At 37.8% G+C, this 22,907-nt stretch overlaps 1 protein-coding gene across 1 annotated transcript in view; it reads left to right on the top strand.

Annotated features, from left to right (window-relative positions):
* Ccdc15 (coiled-coil domain containing 15) overlaps window positions 1-22,907 on the top strand; it is a 53,754-nt gene that overhangs the window by 9,027 nt on the left and 21,820 nt on the right. Inside the window, exons 5-11 of the mRNA XM_051196906.1 lie at window positions 6,125-6,238; window positions 10,291-10,410; window positions 10,843-11,562; window positions 13,002-13,124; window positions 14,607-14,729; window positions 19,277-19,372; window positions 21,151-21,254. Of these exons, the coding sequence (XP_051052863.1) occupies window positions 6,125-6,238; window positions 10,291-10,410; window positions 10,843-11,562; window positions 13,002-13,124; window positions 14,607-14,729; window positions 19,277-19,372; window positions 21,151-21,254 (1,400 nt within the window). The remainder of the gene's footprint in view (window positions 1-6,124; window positions 6,239-10,290; window positions 10,411-10,842; window positions 11,563-13,001; window positions 13,125-14,606; window positions 14,730-19,276; window positions 19,373-21,150; window positions 21,255-22,907) is intronic.

The following is a 22,907-nucleotide window of genomic DNA, read 5'->3' as shown; positions in this document are numbered from 1 at the left end:
CCTGACACTGGTTGATTTTCATTTTGTTCTATTTTGTTTTTTTCTCCAGACAAGGCTTCTCTGTGAAACTGCCCTGGCTGTTACAGAGAGCCACTTGCCTCTGCCTCCCGAGTCCTGGGAGGCAGTCGTGGCTGGCAATGGGTTTTTTAAAATTCATTGATGTTGAGATATTTAAGATGAAATAATTTGACATCTGGAATATACTTAATCACTTTGCCCTGCCATGATAAAATACCTTGACAAAAGCAACTTAAGGGAGAAAGGGCTTATTTTAGCTTAGAGTTCCAGGGGCATGTAGTCCATTGTGGCTAGGAAGACATGGCAGCTGACAGGGGAGGTGGGGTGGAGGGAGTAGGAGGCTGGCTGGACATACTGTGTCCGCACTCAAGAAACAGAGTCTGGAGGAAGTGCAGCTGTGCTACAGAACCTCAAAGCTCACCCCAGTGACCTGCTTTCTCCATCGCAGCTCCATCTCCTAAAGTTTCCACAACTTTCTCAAACAGCATCTCCAGGTCAGGATCAGGTGTTCAAACATGTGAGCTGGTATGGGGCATTTGACATTCAAACCACAGGATGTAGAGAGTTACAGGTAAGACAAGTTTGGCCAGGAGTTAATGCTAAGTCTGGGTTATATGGTTGAATTTTAGGGTCTTAATTACACTTCCCTTAAAAAAAAATTAGGAGTAGGCTGGAGAGATGGTTCATGGATTAAGAGCACTGGTAAGGACCCACATTCAATTCCCAGAGTCCACATGACAGCTCACAACTGCCTGTGACTCCAGTTCCAGAAAGTTTGATGCCTTCTTCTGCCCTCTGAAGGGAACGCACTCACATTAAGATGAATAAATCTAAAACACAAAAACCCACAAACACATTAAATAAATAATTCTAAAAAAAATTTTTTTTTGTCAAGATGTAGTAAATTAACATTTTGAGGGCCAAGTGGTTCAGTGAGGGAAGACACTTGCTGCCAAGCCTAATGATCTGAGTTCGATCTCAAGGATCCACATAGGGAAATGAGGAAACCAACTGTGCAGATTGTCTTCTGCCTCTGTATTTCAGCTATGACTTGGGACACTGCTGTGTGTTTAAACACGTGAAGGTGCTTGCCACCAAGCCTAAAGACCTGAGCTTGATACTGGGACCCACATGATGGAAGGAGAGAACCAACTCCTACAAGCTGTCCCTAGTCCTCCATGCATTCACACACACACACACACACACACACACACACACACACACACACTCACACACACACACACAGAGAGAGAGAGAGAGAGAGAGAGAGAGAGAGAGAGAGAGAGAGAGAGAGAGAGAGAGAGAACACTAACTGTAGTTAGATAAAAATGATTGGGCTAGTTTTTCTCTTTGTGCTTCTACCCAGCCTCTTACCTAGTAACACTACCTGCTGAAAGGCCAGATACGATGACGAACCTAAACAAAGGAGCTAGAGCCACTGAGCAGGAAGAAGTTTTAGGCTGCCACAGCCCTTTTGTTAGTGCTGATACTCATTGGTAAAGACTTGTTTTCTGTGGTGCCTCTTGGTATTTCATTAGATTCCATGTTAAAAACATCTTAACGTATTTTCATTCTCACCGTATAACACATTTGTCTTTAGACCATGCAGTTTACCACTGTTTCTTGTACTAGCATGGTTTATTTTAGCTTTCTGTTTCTCACTGAATATTTCGCTATCTTAGTTTTAAAAAATAACTTTTTAGTTAGCATACAAAATAACTAATTTCGTTATGAGACTTTTATGTATATCATTATACCTTGCTCTTGATTGCCCTCTCCCACTACTGTCTCCTGTTTCTTACCCTTCCCCCTTTTGCTAGCCCCCCTTCCTCTTTTTTTCTCGCCCCATTTTTGCTCTTTAAAACCTAGATTCTTTTTGTTGTTGTTATGTTTTTGTTTTTCAAGGCAGGGTTTCTCTATGTAGCCCTGGCTGTTTCAGAGCTCACTGGAGTGGCCTTGAACTCACAGAGATATGCCTGCCTCTGCCTTCCAAGTGCTAGGATAAAGGTGTGCGCCACCACTGTCCTGCCCCTAGATTCTTTATAAGAGAAAGTATGGTGTTTTGTTCCTTTCCTCATTACTACTTGTTCTTCTCTCTCCTTTAGACCTTTTCTTTCTTATATACAGCACACACGTGCTATATATAAGATAAAACTGTATATAAGAGAAAACATGGTAATACTTTTATTTGAGTCTGGTTTATTTCATCTAACATGACCTCCAGTTCCAACTAATGAGCAAATGACATTATTTTATTTGTCTTTATGGATTAATACAATTCCATTTGTGTATATCTATCACATGTATTCTTCATTCATTGATAAGCATTTATGCAGGTCTCCTTTCTTGGCTATTGTAAATAGTGTGCAGCAATAAAATGAGTATGCAACTGTCTTTGTGATATGCTGACTTAGATTCTACAGCTGGGGGCCCTGGAGCACAGTGTACAGCCTGCAGGCAGCTCCATGGGCTGGAGTGTCCTTCCCTGGTATCTCACTTGGTCTAAACCTCCCCCAGGCAGCTGGTCTGGTCTGAGTCTGCTTTGCAAGTTTTCTCTTGAGAGTCTTCACTGAAGCTTAGCTTCTGTGCTCAGCCTCTTACTCTGGCGGGGAGGGGGCCTAGTGAATCTGCTCAGTTTCAGGGACTTCCTAAGGCTCTTTTGGGTTGTCTTCCTGTTTAAAGAGTTCCCTGGTGGGTAGGTGGGTAGTGGGTGGAGGGCGGAATGTCTCAATCTCCGAAGAAACTGTTACACAATATAAGCATGTGGCAGAGGTTCTTAACTGATGTTCCATTAGGGAAGGTGAGGATTTGGCTCACTTTTCTTTCTGTCTTGCCATTACACACATACTTTTCCATCCTTACCGTCTCTTTATATAATTACTATTGATTGAGACTCAGCATTGGTATTAATGAGTCATAAATATTAATCACAGCTGAGCCAGGTGGTTACTGCAATTTTTTATAAATCTGGAGTTACATTGATTCTTTTTCTAATTTGATGGGTTTTCTGTACAGTTGTGAAGTTTTCATCTCCACTATGGAATTGTTTTTTAAATTATTACTTTTATTTGTACTGATATTTGTGTTGCAGGATAGGGCTCATGGAAGCCAGAAGAGGGCATCAAATCCTTTGGAGCTAAAGTTAAGGCAGTTGTTAAGTCGTCCTACATGGGGACTGAACTCAGGTCCTTTGGAAGAACGATATATGGTCCTAGTTGCTAAGCTGTTTCATACATAGCCCATTTGTATGTTTTGAGGCAGTCTTACTCTTTAACTGAAGCTGTCCTGGAACTTACTACTTAGCTGAGTCTGGCCTTGAAATTGCAATAATCCTCCTGCCTGACACTCTCAATTGTTGGGATTGCAGGCATGAGCCACTACAACCAACTCCATCAAAAAAGCTTAAGTTGGCTAATCATTCAGTGCTAGTCTGTTAATAATAATAGCTGTAAAAGGTTGAATTGTGTGTCTGGTTTTGTTTAAGAAAGACACTATTAAATTTTGTATTCTGAGTATACTTCCAAACATACACATATAAGAACACATATACACAGTGGTCACCATTATCTTACATACAACTGCTTTTTATACTAGTTTCTTTTAATTATCAAATAATTTTATACCAGTAATAGCTATTTTCTGTGTTTTTGTGTTATGAATATTAACTTTGGTCCTTTTATGAGTTACATTTTTTTATGGCTGCTCTAACATATTACCTCAACTTTTTTTTTTTTTTGTTTTGTCTCACTCAGTAGCCCAGAACAGTTTTAAACTCACTGTGTAGGCTGGCCTTGTGCTCATGTTCCTGCCTCAGCATCCCAAGTTCTATGATTATAATAGGTATATGCCAGTACATCCAGATTACCCAACTTAAATGGCTAAAGTATTAAAGATGTATTTGCTGAGGGTTTTAGAGGCTAGACATCTAAACTGATTTTCATGGCACCTAACCAAGGTATGAGCAGGGCCACCTTCCTGTAGATTTTAGAAGAACATGTTCCTTGACCTTTCTAGCTTTTGATGTTTATCTGTTGTCATTCCTTTCCTTGTAGCTACATCCTGTGAACCTTGGTCCTGCATCTCCACATTATCTTCTCTTCTCTACTGAACATCCCTCTACTGTTCTCTTACAAGAACACTTGTGGGGGCAGTTAGTGCCCATTTGGATAATCTGAGATTGTTTCCATATATTAGTACTCATAAGCACATCAGCAAGGGTTCCTTTGGCTTATAAAGTGTTCATTTAGAGTTCCAGGGCTTAGGATCTAGTATTTTTGGTTGGCCAGTATTCAGACCGCTATAGTTCTTGTCATTGAAAAGGCTTTCACAGGGTTGAGGTTTGGCAAAGAGTTAGGGTAATGAAAGAGAAACAGAACACAGTGCTTTTTTTCTGGCTGCTGGACCAGTTGAAAACCTGCTTATGACTTGGATTCTAATAGAAATTAATAACTGATGGGAAATGAAGATTCTGACACCTGTTTTTAAATGCGTTACAGTAGACTACAACAGACCTTTGAATCTTTAGCCTTATGGTATAGGTAATTGAAACCTATTCTACTTGACAATGGGTACAGCAGCATATGGCTCGCTATACATTGTTTAACTCCAGCTGCAAAGAATGTCTTTTTGTAGTATGAGTAACCGTCTTGATTTCTGTAGCCACTCTGCAGCGGATCCAGAAGTCTTCCTTTTGGTAGAACAATGAGTAATGTTTCAAACTATTTTACCTTGGTAGAAGTATAGAGCTCTAGAAGCAAGGACTAAGGAGAGAACATTTGTGTGTGTGTGTGTGTGTGTGTGTGTGTGTGTGTGTGTTTTAAGTCATTACCTCATTAGTGAAAATTACATAATATCAATTATTATATTGCTAAGTCATACTTTTCTTCAAGGAAGATCTGACACTGTTAGCATTTTAATGGTGAGTTAGAAGTATTCCTAGCATTCCTATATTTTCTTTAATTAGTGTGGAGATGTTTGTCCTTTACTTGATGCTTATCCTATAATAAAAAGGTAAATAGGGTTTTTTTTTTCTTTTTTCTAAGTGGACATTCTTTGAAGATTTGAAAGATATAAAATGGGTTGTGCTACTGGAAAAGGAAAATCGTTATGTATTAAAATCATTAGGGTAAGGGGTGAATATAAAGTCATTTGATAGTCACATATCAGTTGTTTCTTAGAATAATTGAAAATTATTAGAAACTTAGAAAATTGCTTTTCTTATACAGTGTTTGCATTCTACATTAACTTATTGTCAGCTTGACATAATCCAGAGTCACCTGGGTAGAGAGTCTCAATGAAGTATTGTTTGCTTCAGGTTGGCCGGAGGTATGTGTGTGGAGGGTTGTTTCGATTAAGTTCATGATTGGGAAGGCCCAGCCCACTGTGGGCAGTACCATTCTCTAGTTATTGGGTCCTGAACTGTAACACGGATGGAGAAATCAGGCTACTACATGCAAGGAACCAAGAGAGCAAGTGTGCATTCACTTCTTTCTGTTGCTGACTGGGCCTTGACTTCCCTACAATGATAGACTGCAACCTGGAATAAATCACTTTGCCCCTAACCCCTGAACTGCCTTTTTCAGGGTGTTTTTATCACAGCAACAGAAATGAAACTAGGATACTTAGGAAGACTTTCTGGGGGAAAAGGAAAAAAGGCTAGTGTTAGTTTTCAAATAGGGTAGGTTAAGGTTCATGTAAATAAGAAAATAAAAGTTTTAGGGGAACTAGGTGTGGAATCAAATAGCAAGGAGTAATGAACACTTATGTGCAAGATGAGTAGAGGAAATGTATTTACTCAATAATTTGTAAGTATATTTAGGTTTTTATTTTCTAATATTTTATGTATAAAAGGTATATATCATTTTCAGTAGATTTGCTTAATAGAACTTAAATCAAGTCACGAAGTTACCCCGTTTTATCTCAGAACAATGACAGCAATAGTATAAAGCACTGCCAGTAGACCAAAGTCTCCCTTGCAAGTAATCCTCTTGTCCCGAGTCTGGCATATTTTAAAAATAGAGATCTGTCTTCCTGTTGGGACGCTCAGTGCCTTTGGTATTAAGACTTTAACCTGTTTTTGTTTTCTTTTCTCTACCTTTCCTGGCAGCTTAGTCAAACTATGAAACAGGCACGTCACCAGCTGGCATCCTTTAAAACTGTGAGTGGAAAAAAGACATCAGAGTTTCTGAATGGTAGAAGCAAAAGCTCTCCTACCCAAGAGGTAAAATAATTTCCAATATGTTGTTTTCAAAAGTATGTGAAAATATAGCTAAGAATTTATTTTTTATATTAACATAATTTAGAAATGCAAAATAATTGAAATAATCTTCACTATCCCTTTAATGAGTAAATTAAGATATATCTAAACACAGCCATTCCTTTAAAAAATCATATCTTCAAATAATATCTGAAGACCAGAGAAAACTTTTAACTGAAAAAAAGTAGGATATAAAATTACATATGGTATAATCTTAATTTTAAAAATATATGTATTTATTTAACATGCCTTTAATTCCAGCACCTGGGAGGCAGAGTCAGCTACATCTGAGTTCGAGGCCAGCGTGGTCTACAGAGTGAATTCCAGGACAGCCAGGGCTACACAGAGAAACCCTGTCTTGAAAAACAAAACAATAGTATTCACTGTTTTCTTATTAGAAAGTAAAACATATATTACAAAAATTTTAAGAAGAAGGAAAAGAAATTAAAGTTATCTATAATATTATACAAAACTGTGAGGCCCTGGATTTGATTCCCAGCAATACTGGAAAGGAAAACCAGTATTAACAGCCATCCAAATGTTTGTCTGTCTCATTTTTCTTTATCACATTTCTCATTTCAGAGCCTCACTATTTACTTGTTTATTATATACTTCCCTACTATCACAAAAGCTCCCTGAGGGATCTCTGTCATTATTTTTATCAAAATGTTAACATTTGGATTTTTTGTTTCTTTGGTTTTTGTGCAACAGCATTTCTCTGTACAGCCCTGGCTGTCCTGGAACTCGCTCTGTAGACCAGGCTGGTCTTGTACACACAGAGGTCTGCCTGCCCCTGCCTCCTAAAGTCTGGAATTAAAGGTGTTTGCCACCATTGCTTGACGTAAGTACTATGTTTAAGAAAGGAATTAATTTAATTCTAAACTTAAGTTTAGAAAAAAGAATTAGAAACTAAGTGTTGACCAAGGCTTAAAAGTGTTTAAGCCTATAAAATGACATTGTTTAGATGTCCTATTTCTCTCCCATTTTACTTGTTTGGATGCTGAATTCTTGTGTTTTCATGTGTTTGCTCAATTTTGGCATTAACTTCCGAGTTTTGGTGACAGTGTCTAGTAAAATAGACCTTTACCTAGGCTTTTTGGTGTGTTTCTTCCATTAACTATCTCTCAATTCTTTGCCCGTTTCAGTACCTGCTTGGCATATGGCGTGGAACATACACATTGTGTGTTGCTTAACTATAGCAGGACATTCAGGGAAGTGTGTTGTGTTGCTATTTGATCATAGTGCAGACTTATACAAAGGCTACAGCATCATTTATTAGGTGACAGTCTTATGGGACTGCCACCCATAGGTGGGTTGTTTTCCCTAAGTGTCTCAACACAGCCATCAAAGGCATCTGTCTCTGTGTTGGTATTGGCTGGATACTAAACTATGACTATCTCTCTCTTCAGTACTAATTAAAAATTTATAAATTAAGTTTAAAAAGCAAGTGAGCATCAGTCTTAGATATAATCATATGGTTGTCTTTTCCTAGTATCCTGTTGTGGCTTTTGAAATACCTATTCTCAAACCTGCCATGGATTTGGACTATTAGAGTCCCTGGCAGGAACTATTAGAAAAAGGACTGGATACTTAATAAGCCAGGAAAAAGTTAGTTCTTAGAGACTAATGTTTTACATTGTTTGGAATACACTCAGGCCTTTCAATTGTTGTTTTTCCAGAGAAAACATTGTTCACTGATCTAACTAAGATAATTAATCCTGTAGAAGAGAGAATTAATCCTGAGATAACATCCTTGTACAACCAGTTTTATACGTCAGAGGTGCCATATGAGTGTAATTTTATTATTATAACGATAATGAGTTCAAACTTGCTGCTTATTTCCAGAGAATGCCATGACCTTTTTCCAGAAAAAAGAATAGAAATAGATCCACTCCACATAACTGTGAATACTCTATGAAATTAGTGAAACTTTTTTTTCTTTATTTTTCTTTTCTTGCTTTTTTTTTTTTTTTTTTTTTTCCCTGTTTTTTTTGAGACAGGGTTTCTCTGTGTAGCTGGGTAGACAGACCAGGCTGGCCTTGAACTCACATAGATCCGCCTATCCCTGCCTCCCAAGTGTTGGGATTAAATGTGTGTGCCACCATCACCCAGCGTGAAACTTTTCTTACACTTTTACTTATATCTGATCTGTGTTCTACTTTTACTTATGTGTGAAACAGAAACTACCAATCAGAAGGAACTACATTGTAACTGGGTTAAATTCTGCCTTCATTTTCTTATTAGACTGTAGTGGTATTACACCCAATCTAATTGTTACTGTCATTCAAAATTTGAGATACAAATACATGTTCTTGTTTGACCCTTGTCAGGTTGCGAAGACTGAAATTATGTCTTCTGTAATCATTAGTAGCTAGAATAACTGCAAGTTGTCATTTCTAAAGTTTATAATTTTTCCTGTGTATTTTATTCCACATGTTGACATGTGACCTATTTGTATGGTCAAAGTAAAAATAATAATTGTTTTCCTTTATTCTAAGCTACTAAGATTGTTCTAGATGATTAATAAAGATTGAGTATCATGAGGATATCACTTTCCCTAGACTACTGATATATGGGTTGGCTTGTTTTACTTCCCCAGAAAGCACTTTTTAGGAAACCTGCATGCATCAATATAAATAAAGAAACAAGAGAAGAACCCTCCAGTAAGATCCATGAAGGCCCTTTAACTACAGAACATTACCAGAACTTTATGGAAAATCGGGTAGAGATATGTAGCTACAGATGTTTATTGCCCATTTGTATCTCTTGTGAAGAAAATGTCTATTGAAAATTTTTAATTAAATCATCTTTTTATTATAAGGGTTTAAGTGTTCCTTTTATGTTGAGAATATATTCCTCTTATTAGACGACAGACAAATGTGAACTTCTCTCATTCTGTAGACTATCATTTCACTTTATTAATAACATCATTTGTAGTCCCTAAATTTTAGTTTTGGAATGGTTTAATTTATTGTTGTCTTTTGTTGTTTGCACTTTTAGTGTTGTATCTATTAGCCGTTGATTACATGGGGTCATGAACTTTTATTCCTAGGTCTTCTAAGTATATTGTGATTTTAGCTCTTACTTGGAGGTCTATATGCATCTTTAGTTGATTGTCATGAGTGAATTGAAGAAGAGGTCCACTTCATTCTTGTTTCTGTTGATACCCAGTTATCTTAATATAATTTTTTTTTTTTTTTTTAAAGACAGGGTTTCTCTGGGTAGCTTTGGAGGCTGTCCTGGAACAAGCTCTGTAGATCAGGCTGGCCTTGAACTCACAGAGATCCACCTGCCTCTGCCTCCCAAGTGCTGGGATTAAAGGTATGCATGCACCACCACTGCCTGACCCTTAATATCATATATTAAAAAGTTATTCCTTGTCCTTGTCAGATGTCAGTTCATTATAAATGTGAGGGTTTGTTTCTTATCCTTCATCTTTCTAGCATTCTGTGTGTCTGTATAATTTGCTTGTTAATTCAGGTTTTTTGGGTTTTGGGAGGTTTTTTTTTTTTTTTTTGGTGTTGTTTGTTTGTGGTTCACTTTTAAACCAGCTGGCATTCAATCAAAATTCTTGAGTCTGTGGATCCACTTGTGAGCTACAGTGTTGAAAATGTGACCAGTATGTATTTTAAGTGTGTGTGTATGTATTCATAAGGTTTTAGCCCAGACTGGTCTCAACTAATGGACTTTTGTTTCTACCTTCAAAGCTCTGGAACTACAGATTGCCCACCAAATCCAGCAATTGTCAAAGAACAATATTGCTTCCCAATTTGAATATGGGATATCTTTTCATGTATTTAGATTTTTAATTTCTTTTAATAGTGTTTTATAGTTTTAAGTGGACAGCCTTGTACTGTATAAATATTCAATTACATTTTAATCTGCTAGACTTTTTTGTGGTATCTGAAGTTTTATTATTCTGAAGTTTTCTTGTAAACATATGGTTTCTACTTGTAATACCTACATTTAGTGGGCTTTTTGTTGTTGTTGTTTTTAATGTTTGCTTTTTTCTTTAGGACCTTGACTGTGGGGAAATTACATCTATTGTGACAGGTGAGAAGGAGAGGGATTTGTTGGTGGGTTACCAGCAAGATCTCCTTTCTGAAGGCAAAGAAAAGGCTCTCAGCAAAGTTCAGGTAAAGCCATAAAAGTAAAGTTATGGTCTGGGGTGATAGATCTGTAATCTTAGCATCTTGGATACAGCATGAGTTCAAGAGCAGTCTGAACAATTTTGTGAGAACTTATCCCAAAATAAAAAGAGAATTGAGTATGTACCCCAGTGGTAGAGTGTTTGTCTACATGCATGAAGCCTTGGTTTAGTTACCAGTAATGCAAAAAAAAAAAGTGTTTTTTTTTTTTTTTTTTTTTAAGTGACTTTAATTAGGGATTTATAGTGGATTTAGGATTGTTTACTTAGTTTATTTTAAAATTGAACAAATATTAAGGTTTCACTCTTCTAGTTTTGTTTAATTTTGATATCATTTAAGACTATCTTAGGATTCTTATGGAAAAATCTAGATTTTGTTACCACCTAACAGTCTGTGTTTGTTATTTATATTTCCTTTTAGAAAGTAAAATTCAAAAATCCATTATTTGTTGTGATAAAAGAAGATGAAGAAAAACAATTAAATCTTCATAGCCTTCAGGCTATTCTTCCAGAATCCCAGGATTATTTTGTAGAAGTTCAAGGCAACTGTCCAGAATCCCAGAGTGATGTAATCGATGGCCTTAATGTTGAACCCAAAGCTTTGAATATTGAACCTAAAGCTCTAGATGTTGAACCAATCACCCAGACCACTGGAACTGAGTTTGAGACCGCAGAACCAGAAGGCCAGGCTCTTAGGACAGAAATTCAGGACATTCTTAAAGCCCAGTCTGTTGAGCTAGATGGGAATATTGAGTTGGAAGCCCAGGATTTTCTACCCCCAAATCAGGCCTTTCTATCCAGAGACCAGGATTTTCTGCCCAAATGTCAAGAGCAGGACTCTCTACTCGAAGACTACCATGTTCTCAATAAATACTGGAATGTTCTACCGAAATGTCAGGAGCAGCATTTTCTGCCAGAAGAACAGGAATTTCCACCTGGAAACCAGCTTGCTTTACCCGAAGAACAGAGTCATCCACTCAAATGTCAGAACCAGGAGCTCTCACCTAAAGAACAGTATCTCCTGCCCAGACACCAGTATATTTTACCTATATATCAGGACCAAAAAGATCTGCATGTTCTTCCTAAAGACCAGAATAATCTACACAAATGTCAGGAGCAGGATCTACCACTCCAAAATCAGGTAAATAGTGCAGGAAGGGGGATATAACAAGACATAAGTGACTTTTTGTTTGCAATAGAAACTGCAAAGATTCTTCTTCTGTTGATTTGGGGATTCCTAGCTAGAAACAACAGTTTCCTGATTGATTTTCAAAACTCTTCCAGGTTCCTACAAAATGTTAAAGCAATGTCAGCAGTATATTTCCTGTATCTGGGAGATTTATGTATAAAAAATAATTCTTATTAGGATAAATATTTCTGGCAGCCCTCATCTGTTTTAGCAGTTGGAAGGTGGAAAGAGTCATGGTCCACAAGTACCCAACTGTATCTTTCAACATAGATTCCAGGCCAGTTCTCTGCTAGGGACCATTTAAAGCCAGAGGAAGAAGGGGCTGTGCAGAGAGAACAGTTTTAGGGTTATAGCTGGCCAAATTCTCGACCAAGCTGACAGTGTAAGCCAGCCAGTTATTCTTAACTAAGCAACCAATCCATTGTGCTTGTTCTTTTTAAAGCAAATGTGGTGAAGCCAGAATCAACTCTGAGGAGTAGACAGAGATAGAAGCACTTCCTCTGATGTCTGTCAAGATCTCTGTGGGCACTATCAGGTCTCCATCAGGAGCAAGGTTGAGCAGAGGAAGGACAGAGATTGGCAGAAATTGAACTGTTTGGGCTTTAGTTTGGGTCTTGCAAAGACTCAGCTGAACTTGAGAACTGAGAAAGCATGGCCTCCTGCCATTATATTTCATATTACTCTGAATTTAAAAATTACCCTGAGGTTCTCACCAAAGACTTAACTATTATTTCTATCATACCATTCCTGGTGAATAATTCTTTTCTTTTAGGAACTAAACTTCTAAGGATTCATTCTCTGATAAGACAGATGGGAAAGGAGAGAAATCCTTTCTCTGGCAAGTTATCAGTGGTACCAGATCACAAGTCCAAGATTTTATCAGAGACCAGGTAGGGCAGAGTGGTATTAGTGGGGCCTACTCTGAGTCCTATTAGCATGGCATGAACACAGAGTGTAAACCCTTAACAATTCAATTCTTCCTCTTTCCTTTTTTTGTTCTAATGGTACAAATGACCCTGTTTTAGTAAACTGTAAGTCATATAAATTCTCCCATTCAAAAGTAAGTCTGTTTTAATTGACCAGGATTATTCTCTAGTGCTGAATCTCACCATATTATCACCAACATGAAGAGTGTAAGAAATGGTAGTACATCTTAAGCCATTTTAAGGTTTGGTTAGTTTGTTAGACTCTTGTGTGCGATTTAGGATTAAGAGTTGAAGTCTGTAGAGTTGGATTAAAGGTGTAGCATTGTTACTGGCTCCAGAGCATCAAGATTTCCGTGGAGTTCTCCCTGAAGCCTGCAGGATTGACTAGCTTGTTAACCCTGGCTGCTTGACGATTATTATATGATTATATTATTGCCGTTATTACTGTTTTCTGTTGTCTTTTAGGACATGTTTCTCAAGCAGCCCTCACCTTTCATGAAAGGCAAGAGAGAGGATGAGGAGTTACCTCTGGAGTGTCATCAGCATGCTCCTTCTCAGGTCCAGGACCAGGTCTCCTGTAGAGAACAGGTAGAGGGTGCTTATAGATTGAGACCATTGCTTCAATCAGGATTTATTAAGCTAGCTTGTATATGAAATACATAAACTTATGACTAAGAGGAAAATGTCTAGGTGTTTTGAAATGTGCTAAAATAACCTGTGATTAACTTTAAAATATTCCTGTAAAAAATTGGAGAAGGTACTAGAAAGATGGCTGATTGGTTAAGAGCACTGGCTCTCTTCCAGAGGAATCAGGTTCAATTTCCAGCACCCACACTGTGGTTCACAACCTTCTTTAGCTCCAGTTCCAAGATATCTATTGTCCCCTTCTGACTTCTCCAGGCACCGGCACACATTCAAAACACTTACACTTAAAAAGTAAATTGTTTGAAAAGTTGGAGAAGATATAAGTGAAAAAAAGTGAAGGTTGCTAGTAAGGGGACCATAAGGGATTCATTATACTGTTTTATTCTTACTTCATTGTATGTTTGGAATTTTTTAATGAGATATACACACACACACACCCTCTGTTCTGTTATGACTCTAGAATTTTCTTCTGTATTATAATGAGCCCATCATTTCTGTTGACATGGTTTTATAGTTCCTTTTGATCAAGTGTATCAGAAGGATTTTATCTTGGGCGAAGTGGAGGATTGCAAGAGGGCTGTCCCACATGCTTAGCACAGTTTTGAGAGCTAGCCTGTCTAGAACAATAAGAAGAGATGAATGTAGTGAAGAATATACTGCAAAGAACAAATTGCTTAGATTTGGGCCTGAGACTTGACAGGCAGTACAGTAATGGCTTGAGGCATGTAGTGTTAAGGTCAATAACGGGCGAAGAACAGAAACAGACTGTTCTTTTGCTCTGTTTCCCATTCCAATTAAAAACTACTTCAGTTTTCATCGTAAGCCTTAATTGCTGCTGTAGATGTTATCCTCCTGCTTTGGCAATTTATATTAATATTTATGTTGTTTTTTTAGTACAGGAGCTGTGAACAGATATCATGTGATATGATAGATGAAAGATGGAGAAGGGAGTTATATCCAGAGTGCTACAGATGTGGTTTACACGAAATCCAGGATTCAGGCTCTGCCAGCAAGCAGGTAGAATGTAGTTTAGTAAGTTTAATAGGAGTTTAGTAAGTTAGGAGTTGGGCTGGGCCTTTTAGAGTTATATTACTAACAAAGACATTAATGTCATTATCTTTATTAATACTAACATTTTAAAATGATAGCTTCCTTTCATGAAGTATTAATAATAGACAAAATGGTTTTAGAAGCTTGTATGCATCGTACTGAATTCTCACAATAACCTGGGAGATAGATACTGACATGATCCTTGTTTTGTAAAATTTAAGGTTGTTTTGTAGATGGTATTAATTAAGATTGGTATTAACAAGAAATGTTTCTACAGAGAATACTCTGGTTTATTTAGATTACCTGGGGCTATTACTTAAGCCTGTAGTATTTTCACATTACATCACCATTTACATAAATTGATGTGTGTTTTAGAGCTTACATTTTAGGCAGCAGCCATCTGCTAATACAGCTAAAAGGTGGCAAGAGAATTTGTACCTTGGTGGTTGTGAACATATTCTACCCAGACAACAGAGTGGCACATGCAGCAGACGACAGGTATGTGTGCTATTACTGATACCTTTAACCTAAAAGCAGGGAGGCTGATTAAAAACTATGTTGCAGCCTGGAGGTAGTGGTGCACACCTTTAACCCCAGCACTTGGGAGGCAGAGGCAGGTGGATCTCTGTCAGTTCAAGGCCAGCCTGGTTTACATTCCAGGACAGCCAAGACTACACAGAGAAAACCTGTCTCAAAAATCCAACAAAACAAGAAATTTCTATGAAGATTATTTTATTTCAGAGCTTATGCTGGAACTTATTTGGGTAGTGTTGGCCAGAGTTTGGGGATATTGAATTAAGATCTCTAATGTTTCAAGAAACGTCACAAAGTTGTGGGGTATTAAGATTTCTTATGGCTCATCGGCTGTCTCATGTAGTCCCTCTAAAATTCTACTACTCTCAAATGGTTTCTGTTTGGGGTTTCATGTATTTTAGAATCAAAGGTTCTAGGTAACTAGTAGTGTTAGGGTGCTTGGAAGAAATCAAGACATTTCCTCGTGGCCTCATTAAGGGTGTCATAACAATCTGAAGGAGAAGGGCAGAAAGCAGGCCATGGCCAAGGCTTCAGGACTGAACTGCTGCTCTCGGGACTTTTAGTTTGGCCTGTAAGGTTGCCTTAAGGGAGTACTGTCATTCAGCATTGTCACTGATAGTCTGAAGCGGGAGACTCTTTTCTGAGTTGGGTCTTTTGCATTTGCTTTTTCCTTGGTCTGGATAGTCTCCCCTTCTCCTTCGTTGATTCTTTCTTTCTGTTAGGATTTAGGTGTAAAATGTCCCCAAAGGCTCATCTGAAGGCTGGGTCCCCATGGGAGTGTTGTTGAGAACTGATTGGATCGGGAAGATACTGACCTCATAAATGGGCTATTAGGAGGTAGGGTCTAGTGTAGAAGAGCATCACTGAGTGTGTCTTGGAAGGATGTGCCTTGCTCCCAGCCTCTGCCTGGCTTACTCTGGTTCTTCCTATTCACTGTGAAGTGTATCAGTTTGCTCTACTGCATGCTCCAGCCATGATGATCTGTTTTACAAATACATGGTCCCAGAAACAATGCAGCCACACGAACACAGGCTGACACTCCTGAGACTAAGCCAAAACCAGTCTGTGTTTCTTGTTATGAGTGATGCAAACCTTGTAAAATTTTTAAAACAAAATGTTGGGATATATAAATGTAATACATGGGTAAATTCTTGTAGACCCTTTAAACACTAGAAATTTGGTGTTAGTAGGATACTTGATTGATTAGTACATGTAAAAGCCCATGGTTTGACCTGTAGCTCTGACACTGGAAAAGTGTAGGCAAGGTCATCCTCTGCTGCAAACATAGCAAGTTTGAGGCCACTGTGAACACATGGAACTAACCCTCTCTCAGATCCCACAAAAACAAAACGTATACAGAAAAAACATGAAAGTCCCCTATTAAAGCCCTTCCTTGAAGTCCTAATTCTAAAATTCTAATTCTCTCTCCAGTGTTAATCATGTTAATATTTGCATTTTTGTGGTTGTCTTATAAGCATTTATGTACATCTGAATGTAGATACATTTAAAAACTTGTAAAGGGTTGGTGAGATGGCTCAGAAGTTAAGGGTATTTTGCTACCAAGCCTGTGATCTCCCTGAGTTGGATCTTGGGACCTGGGTGGTGGAAGGAAAGAACTAACTTCTGAATGTTGTCCTCTGACCTCCACACATGCTCTGTGGCATGATAGTCTGCCCCTTCCCCACAACTAATGTTTAAATGTTTTTAAGTTGTGATAAATATAAAATTTACCATTTAAAACATTTTATCTATAATATGAATATATTTTTGAAATTTTGAAACAGAGTCTCCATATATATCCTAGATTGGCCTTGGACATGAAATCTTGCCTCAGTCTCCAAGTATTAGGGTTATAGGTATAGGGCACCACCACTCACTCAGCTTACTTTGAACATTTTCAAACATACCCTCCAGTGGCCTAAGTCCTTTCACATTATTATGCAGCCTATTACCCATCTGTCATTTAACTTTTCCTAACCTGACAAATCTGAAACCATATCTGGAGCTTTATACCAATTAAATAAAAGCCCCTCACTCCCTCCTCCTCCACTGTGCTCCCAGTCTGCATCTGATTGCTTTTAAGTACCTCATAATGTGGTTTCCTATAGTGTTTGTCCTCTTGTGACTGTCCTGCTTTGCCTAACTGCATAGTACTTTAAAATCTTCAATAATATTTGTGTGTGTGTGTGTGTGTGTGTGTGTGTTGCATTTTGTTCGTTTATTCACCCATTGATGGACATTATAACAGAGGAGATTATAACAGTGAGATGTCTCCTGCTGCTGCTGAAGGCAATAGCTAGAGAGACAGTGATGGGAGAAAGCTTTATTGGTAACAAGCTAGCAAGTGGGAGATGGAAGCTTTCAGACCCAGGTTCTGTCTTGTCAGAGGTTACAGTCTAGAAAGTTGTGTTGGTTCTGGGAGTTTAACTATAGCTACTATAGTCAGGTGAGCACTGGCTTGATGATTAATGCTTTTGTGTGTTTGTGCTGGGAAACCAGGTCCTCATGCATGCTGGGCAAGTGTTCTACTGTGGGGCTCTACCCCTAGCCTGGCTATTAATTCTTGTTGTAATTGTATTGACATGGTTTTGATGCTTTCATGGGTCACCAGGAATACCAGGCATTCCTGGTTCCTGTAAACGTAATGCTAATAAATAGGAAGTCATCCTGCCAGCAACTTTCTTGGGCGTTTTCCCTTATTTCTCTTTTTAGGCAAAGCTGACTTCAATGTTAATTATTTGGAAAGTGACTTGTAAGGTAGAAAGGCAAAACAGAAACAGTGAGTTAACCCATTCAGTTTCAGTTAACAGATTCCCAGTGTGTGAGTGACACACCTGACCTGTCAGCTCTGTGCCTATAGTACTTCTGTTCTCTGGGATAATAACTTAAAGGGGGAAAGGGTTATTTTGGTTTATGATTTTGAAAGATTCATTCATGGTTGCTTGGTCCTAGAAGGGAAGAACATCACTGTGGCAAAAATAAGTGGAAGGGGTGTTCAAGTCATGGTAGACAGAAAGAGGAAGGAACTGGAGACCCAGTAAGCCTTGAAAATCACACTGCCAGTGGGCTACTTCCTCCAAGGAGGCCCTACCTCATAAACGTTTCAGAGCCTACCAAAATAGCACAACAGCTGGGGAATAGTATATGAACATATGGGAGGATATTTCATATTCTAGACACAACAGACTTGAAGATTTCTCCCATTTCCTGTGTTACCTTTTTACTCTGAGAGTGTTCATTTGAATGCAAGTATTAATATGGTCCAATTCATTTTTTAAATATTTCCTATACTTTTAGTGTCATATTCAAGAAATTGCCAGATCTAGTGTTAAATAGCTTTCCCCTCTTCTAGGCATTCTATAGTTTGCTTCCTTATGTTTATGTCTCTTGATCTGATTCATGTGGAGTTAGTTTTTGTAGATGTATATGCTGAGGGCTGACATTTTTTTTGCATATGAATAGCCATTTTCCCAGTACTATTTGTTGAAGAGACTATCTCTTTTCCCCACTGAGTGGTCTTGGTTTCCTCATTTAGAGCATTTGACCATATGTATCAGGGCTTATTAATAGTCGTTTAGTTAATATACATATTATATTTGTTTTAGATATTTTTGTGTAAGGTCCTGATTTAGTTTACATGGTCTGGGCTGGAGATATAACTCAGCAGTAGAGTGTTTGCTTTGCTTTACATGCACAGCTCTCAGGCTTCATCCCCAGCACCACAAAAAGAAAATATATGTGGTTGATCCCTTAACATGTATTTTCTCTATAAGGTATATTGCTACAATAACCCCAACCCCCACCCCCACATGCACGCATGTGGGCCTTGTGCTAGTAATTAAATCCACACCACAACTTTTCTATGCTTGGAAGTGGTAATATATATCATCTTAACCAGAGAAATCACCAACAAAAAGTACAAAACCACATCAAATTTGTTACTGAGTAGATTGCAGAAAGGATGTGTGTTTATGATATGGGAGAGAATCCCAGCTGGCATCATGCGTTTTTGTTACTCAGATCTTTCATGTCTCTGCATGTCTGCCAAGGACTCCATAAGCACTGTGAGTGCTGGGGTTACATACAGGTTTGAATGGGTAGGCAAGTTTGTACATATGACAGTAACTACAGATAATAAGGATTAGCCAAATGTACATTTCAGTTTTTTTGTGAATATTTACAGAGTTGGCAAACCTTACAGTCAATATAAGAACATTTTTATCACCTCCAAAAAAAATCCTGTTGCTGGGAGCAGTCTAGTTCTTAGTCCTGCCTCTAGTACTAAAGATAAATAACTTTTAAAATAAAGAATTTTAAACTTTTTTCTTTTTAAAAGTAAAAATTATTATTTGACATAAAAGAACATGACTTATCTAGAAGATACAGTAGGTGATGAGCCTCAGTTTCTTCTATGCTATACCCGTTACAGGAAGAGTCAGTAGACAGACATGTCAAAAGGATTCAAAAAAATTTTGGCCATTTTGTCACTTTCTGTAAATTGAACTTTATAGCGGGTGTCTGAGGAGTATCGGTCGGGACCGAGCACTGAATACCAAGCTCTGCTGGCATTCCAGTCTGGAGTGGATCAAGAAGAAGACAAGAAAGAGGTATGCAATGTTGTTGCTTCTGCATTCTGTGTGGAGTTAGAAGCAGTTAAGTAGTCTGCTTAGCAGTTAAGAGCACATGCTGCCCTTGGAGAGAACCTAAGTTTAGTTCCCAGCCCCTAAATGGAGGCTTATAACCATCTATATCTCCAGTCTCAGGAGATCTGATGCTTTCTGGCCTCTGCAGGCAGTGTGCAGATGGTACACAAGCATGCATTACAGGCAAAACACTTTGCTAACATGCACAAGACACATGAAAGATTTGAGTAACCCAAAAATGCATTCTGCCAGCTGCACTGTTTCAGCTCTTATATCACAAACAAGCAGCTTTTTTTCAGTCTACTTGGTGCCATATATAATGCATTTTTTGTGCTTTTTAAAAAGTTGGTGATTACTCTGGGTAAGATACCCCCTCAACTATACTGCTGATTTACTATTACTCCTAAGCATAGAAAGGTTATAGTGTGGATTCAATTCCTCGCACAAGGAGTAGAGGGAGGGGAAGGCTGTTACAGAGAAAATGCATGTGTTAAATAAAATGAAAATATTCAAAGAAAAATCGGGGAACTGGAGAGGTGGCTCAGTCATGAAGAGCATTGACTGCTCTTCTGAAGGACTTGGGTTCCATTCCCAGCACCCACATGGTGACTCAGACTATCTGTTATGTCCAGTTCTAGAGGGTCTGACCCACTCCTCTGTGGATACTGCATATACATGGTGCATTGTCATACAGGCAGGCAAAACATCCATACTTGTAAAAAATTAGTGTTGAAAAAAAAGAAGAAGAAGAAGGAAAACAAAACAAAACCCAGAATTTCAAAGATGTTAAGACATTATAATATACTTAACTTCTCTTGTAGGCTCCTAGAATTTAAGATGCACTTGTGTGAAGTCAAAAATTTGATTCAAGTGAATTTCTCTAGCTGTAGGCATTTGCCACTATAACTTAGAGGAATACTTTAAATGCATGACTTCCTTTCCTTCCCCTTCAATTAGAAAATACTCTGTTTTAAAGCTTGGCCATGTGTGGTGTCAGATGAGAAAAGAAACATTTTCTGATGCATATTCAATAATAAGAGTCATTCTCCATATGAAGATTCTTTTACCAAAGAAGTCATATTTTGACCTAGTGTATGTGTGGATATGTCATCCTCTGAGTAGTTTGTGTCCTTGAAAGGGAATATGTAAATCTGGAGGCATAAACATCATCCACCTTAGAGTAGCACTTGCTTTTATTACACTCATTCTGTTTATGAGCATCATACCCTGACATACTTCATCCCTTCTGCACTTGTCCTTATCATGTGTGGCTAGGCTTTGTGATGTGATTTTAGTCTTTAAGGTTAAATGGACTATTGTTCTATTATAAAATGCCTCCCTTTCTCTCTCTGAGCCCCTGCTTTTATGACACTGCTTGAGAACACAAAGTAAATAAAGTATGTACCTTATTGTGTCAAATATAACAATTTCCTAGGTACTGTTGACAAATGGACTATACTAAGGGCAAACTAATACACTGTTTTTTCTTCAGATGATGTTAACTATTTCAGCTTTTATTAAGGGTAAACTAAATTTCCACTTTCAATGGTTTGCCTATTAATAAAGTAGCTATGTACATAATTTTCATACTGTATGTACTGTTATTGATACAGAGGAAGGTAATGACTTTATCACATATGACCTTGTTATCTGACAGTTTTTCTTCTTTAGACTAAGAATATTATCCTTCTTTGAGAAGTTGTTTGTGAACAGACTAGATAATTTTAACTTCTTTCATTTAGCGTCAAAAGCAATACCTGAGACACAGGAGGCTTTTCATGGACATTGAGAGAGAACAAGTGAAAGAACAAAACAGACAAAGGGAACGAAAGAAGAGAATTGAAAAGTAAGTTCTTTGATTCTTGTTCTGAGGCTTCAGTGACAGTTAAGGTAATATAATGCTTGCTAAGCCTAAGGGCTAGAAGTCATCAGGTTTGGGCTTGGGGTATATCTCAGTGGTAAAACATCCTTAGTGTTTATGATGCTCTAGGTTCAGTCTCCAGCTACGACACTCACTACCCCAAAATTAAAAAAAAAAAAAAAAAAAAAAAGGAGAGAAAGTAAAAGAAAGAAGAGGAAGAGGAATAATCAGGCAGTAATTTTGTGGTTTTGCCTTCTGAGCTTAGAAATAATCACTTTTGATCTAGATAAAGTATTAAAGATGTAAGTATACACATACATTTTATTATGTATATATACATATGTATATGTATATGTATATATGATATCTTTCTTCTTTTCCTTTTCTTTTCTTTTTTGAGACAGAATCTCACTTTGTAGGAACTCATGTAGCCCAAGTTAATCTCAAATTTGTAGTCATTCCCCTGCATCTGACTCCTAAGTCAGATGTACTACCATGTCTTGCTTGGTTGATTTTTATATATATATATTTATTTAATATATATTTTTAATTTTATATATATAATTTTAATATATATATTTAATTTTTTAGAACAATTTTTAGTTGATAGCAAAATTGAGCAGTTGAGTTCCCATATACCTTCTGCCTCCAGACAGGCATGGCTCCACTAGTTCAGATAGCTATAGTTGATGAGCCTACATCACACAGTTACCCAGAGTTCATGACATACTTAAGATTCGTTCTTGGTGTTGTATATTCAAGTGTATAGTAATGAAATGTGTTCATGCACATATCGTACAGATTATTTCCATTGCCATGGAAACCTGTGCTGTGCCATTTCCTCCTTCTCATCCCTGGCAACAGCTTACCTCTTCTCTGGCTCTGTGGTTTCCCCTTCTTCAATGTGTACCTAAGTGTTTCAGGTTAGTTTGCTGCAGTTATTGATAAGAATTTCAGGTACTTTCATTGCCTTTTCACGGGTTGATAGCTGTTTCTTTAAAAATGTAGTGTGTCGGGGTGTGGGGGACCCATTCATGCATGTGGAGGTCAGAAGGCAACTTGTGAGAGTCAGTTTTCTTCCATCCTGAGGATCAAACTCAGATTGCCAAGCTTCATGGCAAACACCTTTACTGGCTGAGCCAACTTGTTGGCCAGATACCTGTTTAAAAAGTTAAATAATAATCTGCCCTCTTGATGTACCTGTTTTAAGTTATCCTTTGACCTGCTGAAGGACATCTTTGTTGCTCAAAAGATTTGGCAGCTTTGAATAAAGCTACTATAACAACTACTTTGTGGATTTTTCTGAGGACATTAATTACTGGCTCATTTAGGTAAACATGAAGGAGTGTAATCTCTGGATCATATGAAAAGTGTGTCTAATGTTCTTGTCAGCATTTGGTGTCAGTCTTTGGGGTGTGGCCATTCTAATAAGTATGTATTAGAACAGCGGTGTCTCCCTCTTTTGACTTTGAGTTTCCTGATGATCTATGGCATGCAGTATCTTATATGCTTACTTGCCATCTCTATACCTTGTTGGTGTAGCACCTTGTTGGTGCTAGGTTTATTCAGATGTTGCCTCTTTTTTTTTTTTAACTGGGTCATTTGTGTCTATTTTTTATTTTTATTAACTTTTTTTTC

The sequence above is a fragment of the Phodopus roborovskii genome, unplaced genomic scaffold (genome assembly GCF_943737965.1).
Source record: "Phodopus roborovskii unplaced genomic scaffold, PHOROB, whole genome shotgun sequence".
Classification (NCBI taxonomy): domain Eukaryota; kingdom Metazoa; phylum Chordata; class Mammalia; order Rodentia; family Cricetidae; genus Phodopus; species Phodopus roborovskii.
The sequence above is the reverse complement of the archived record's forward strand: the minus strand, read 5'-3'. Positions and strand labels throughout refer to the sequence as shown.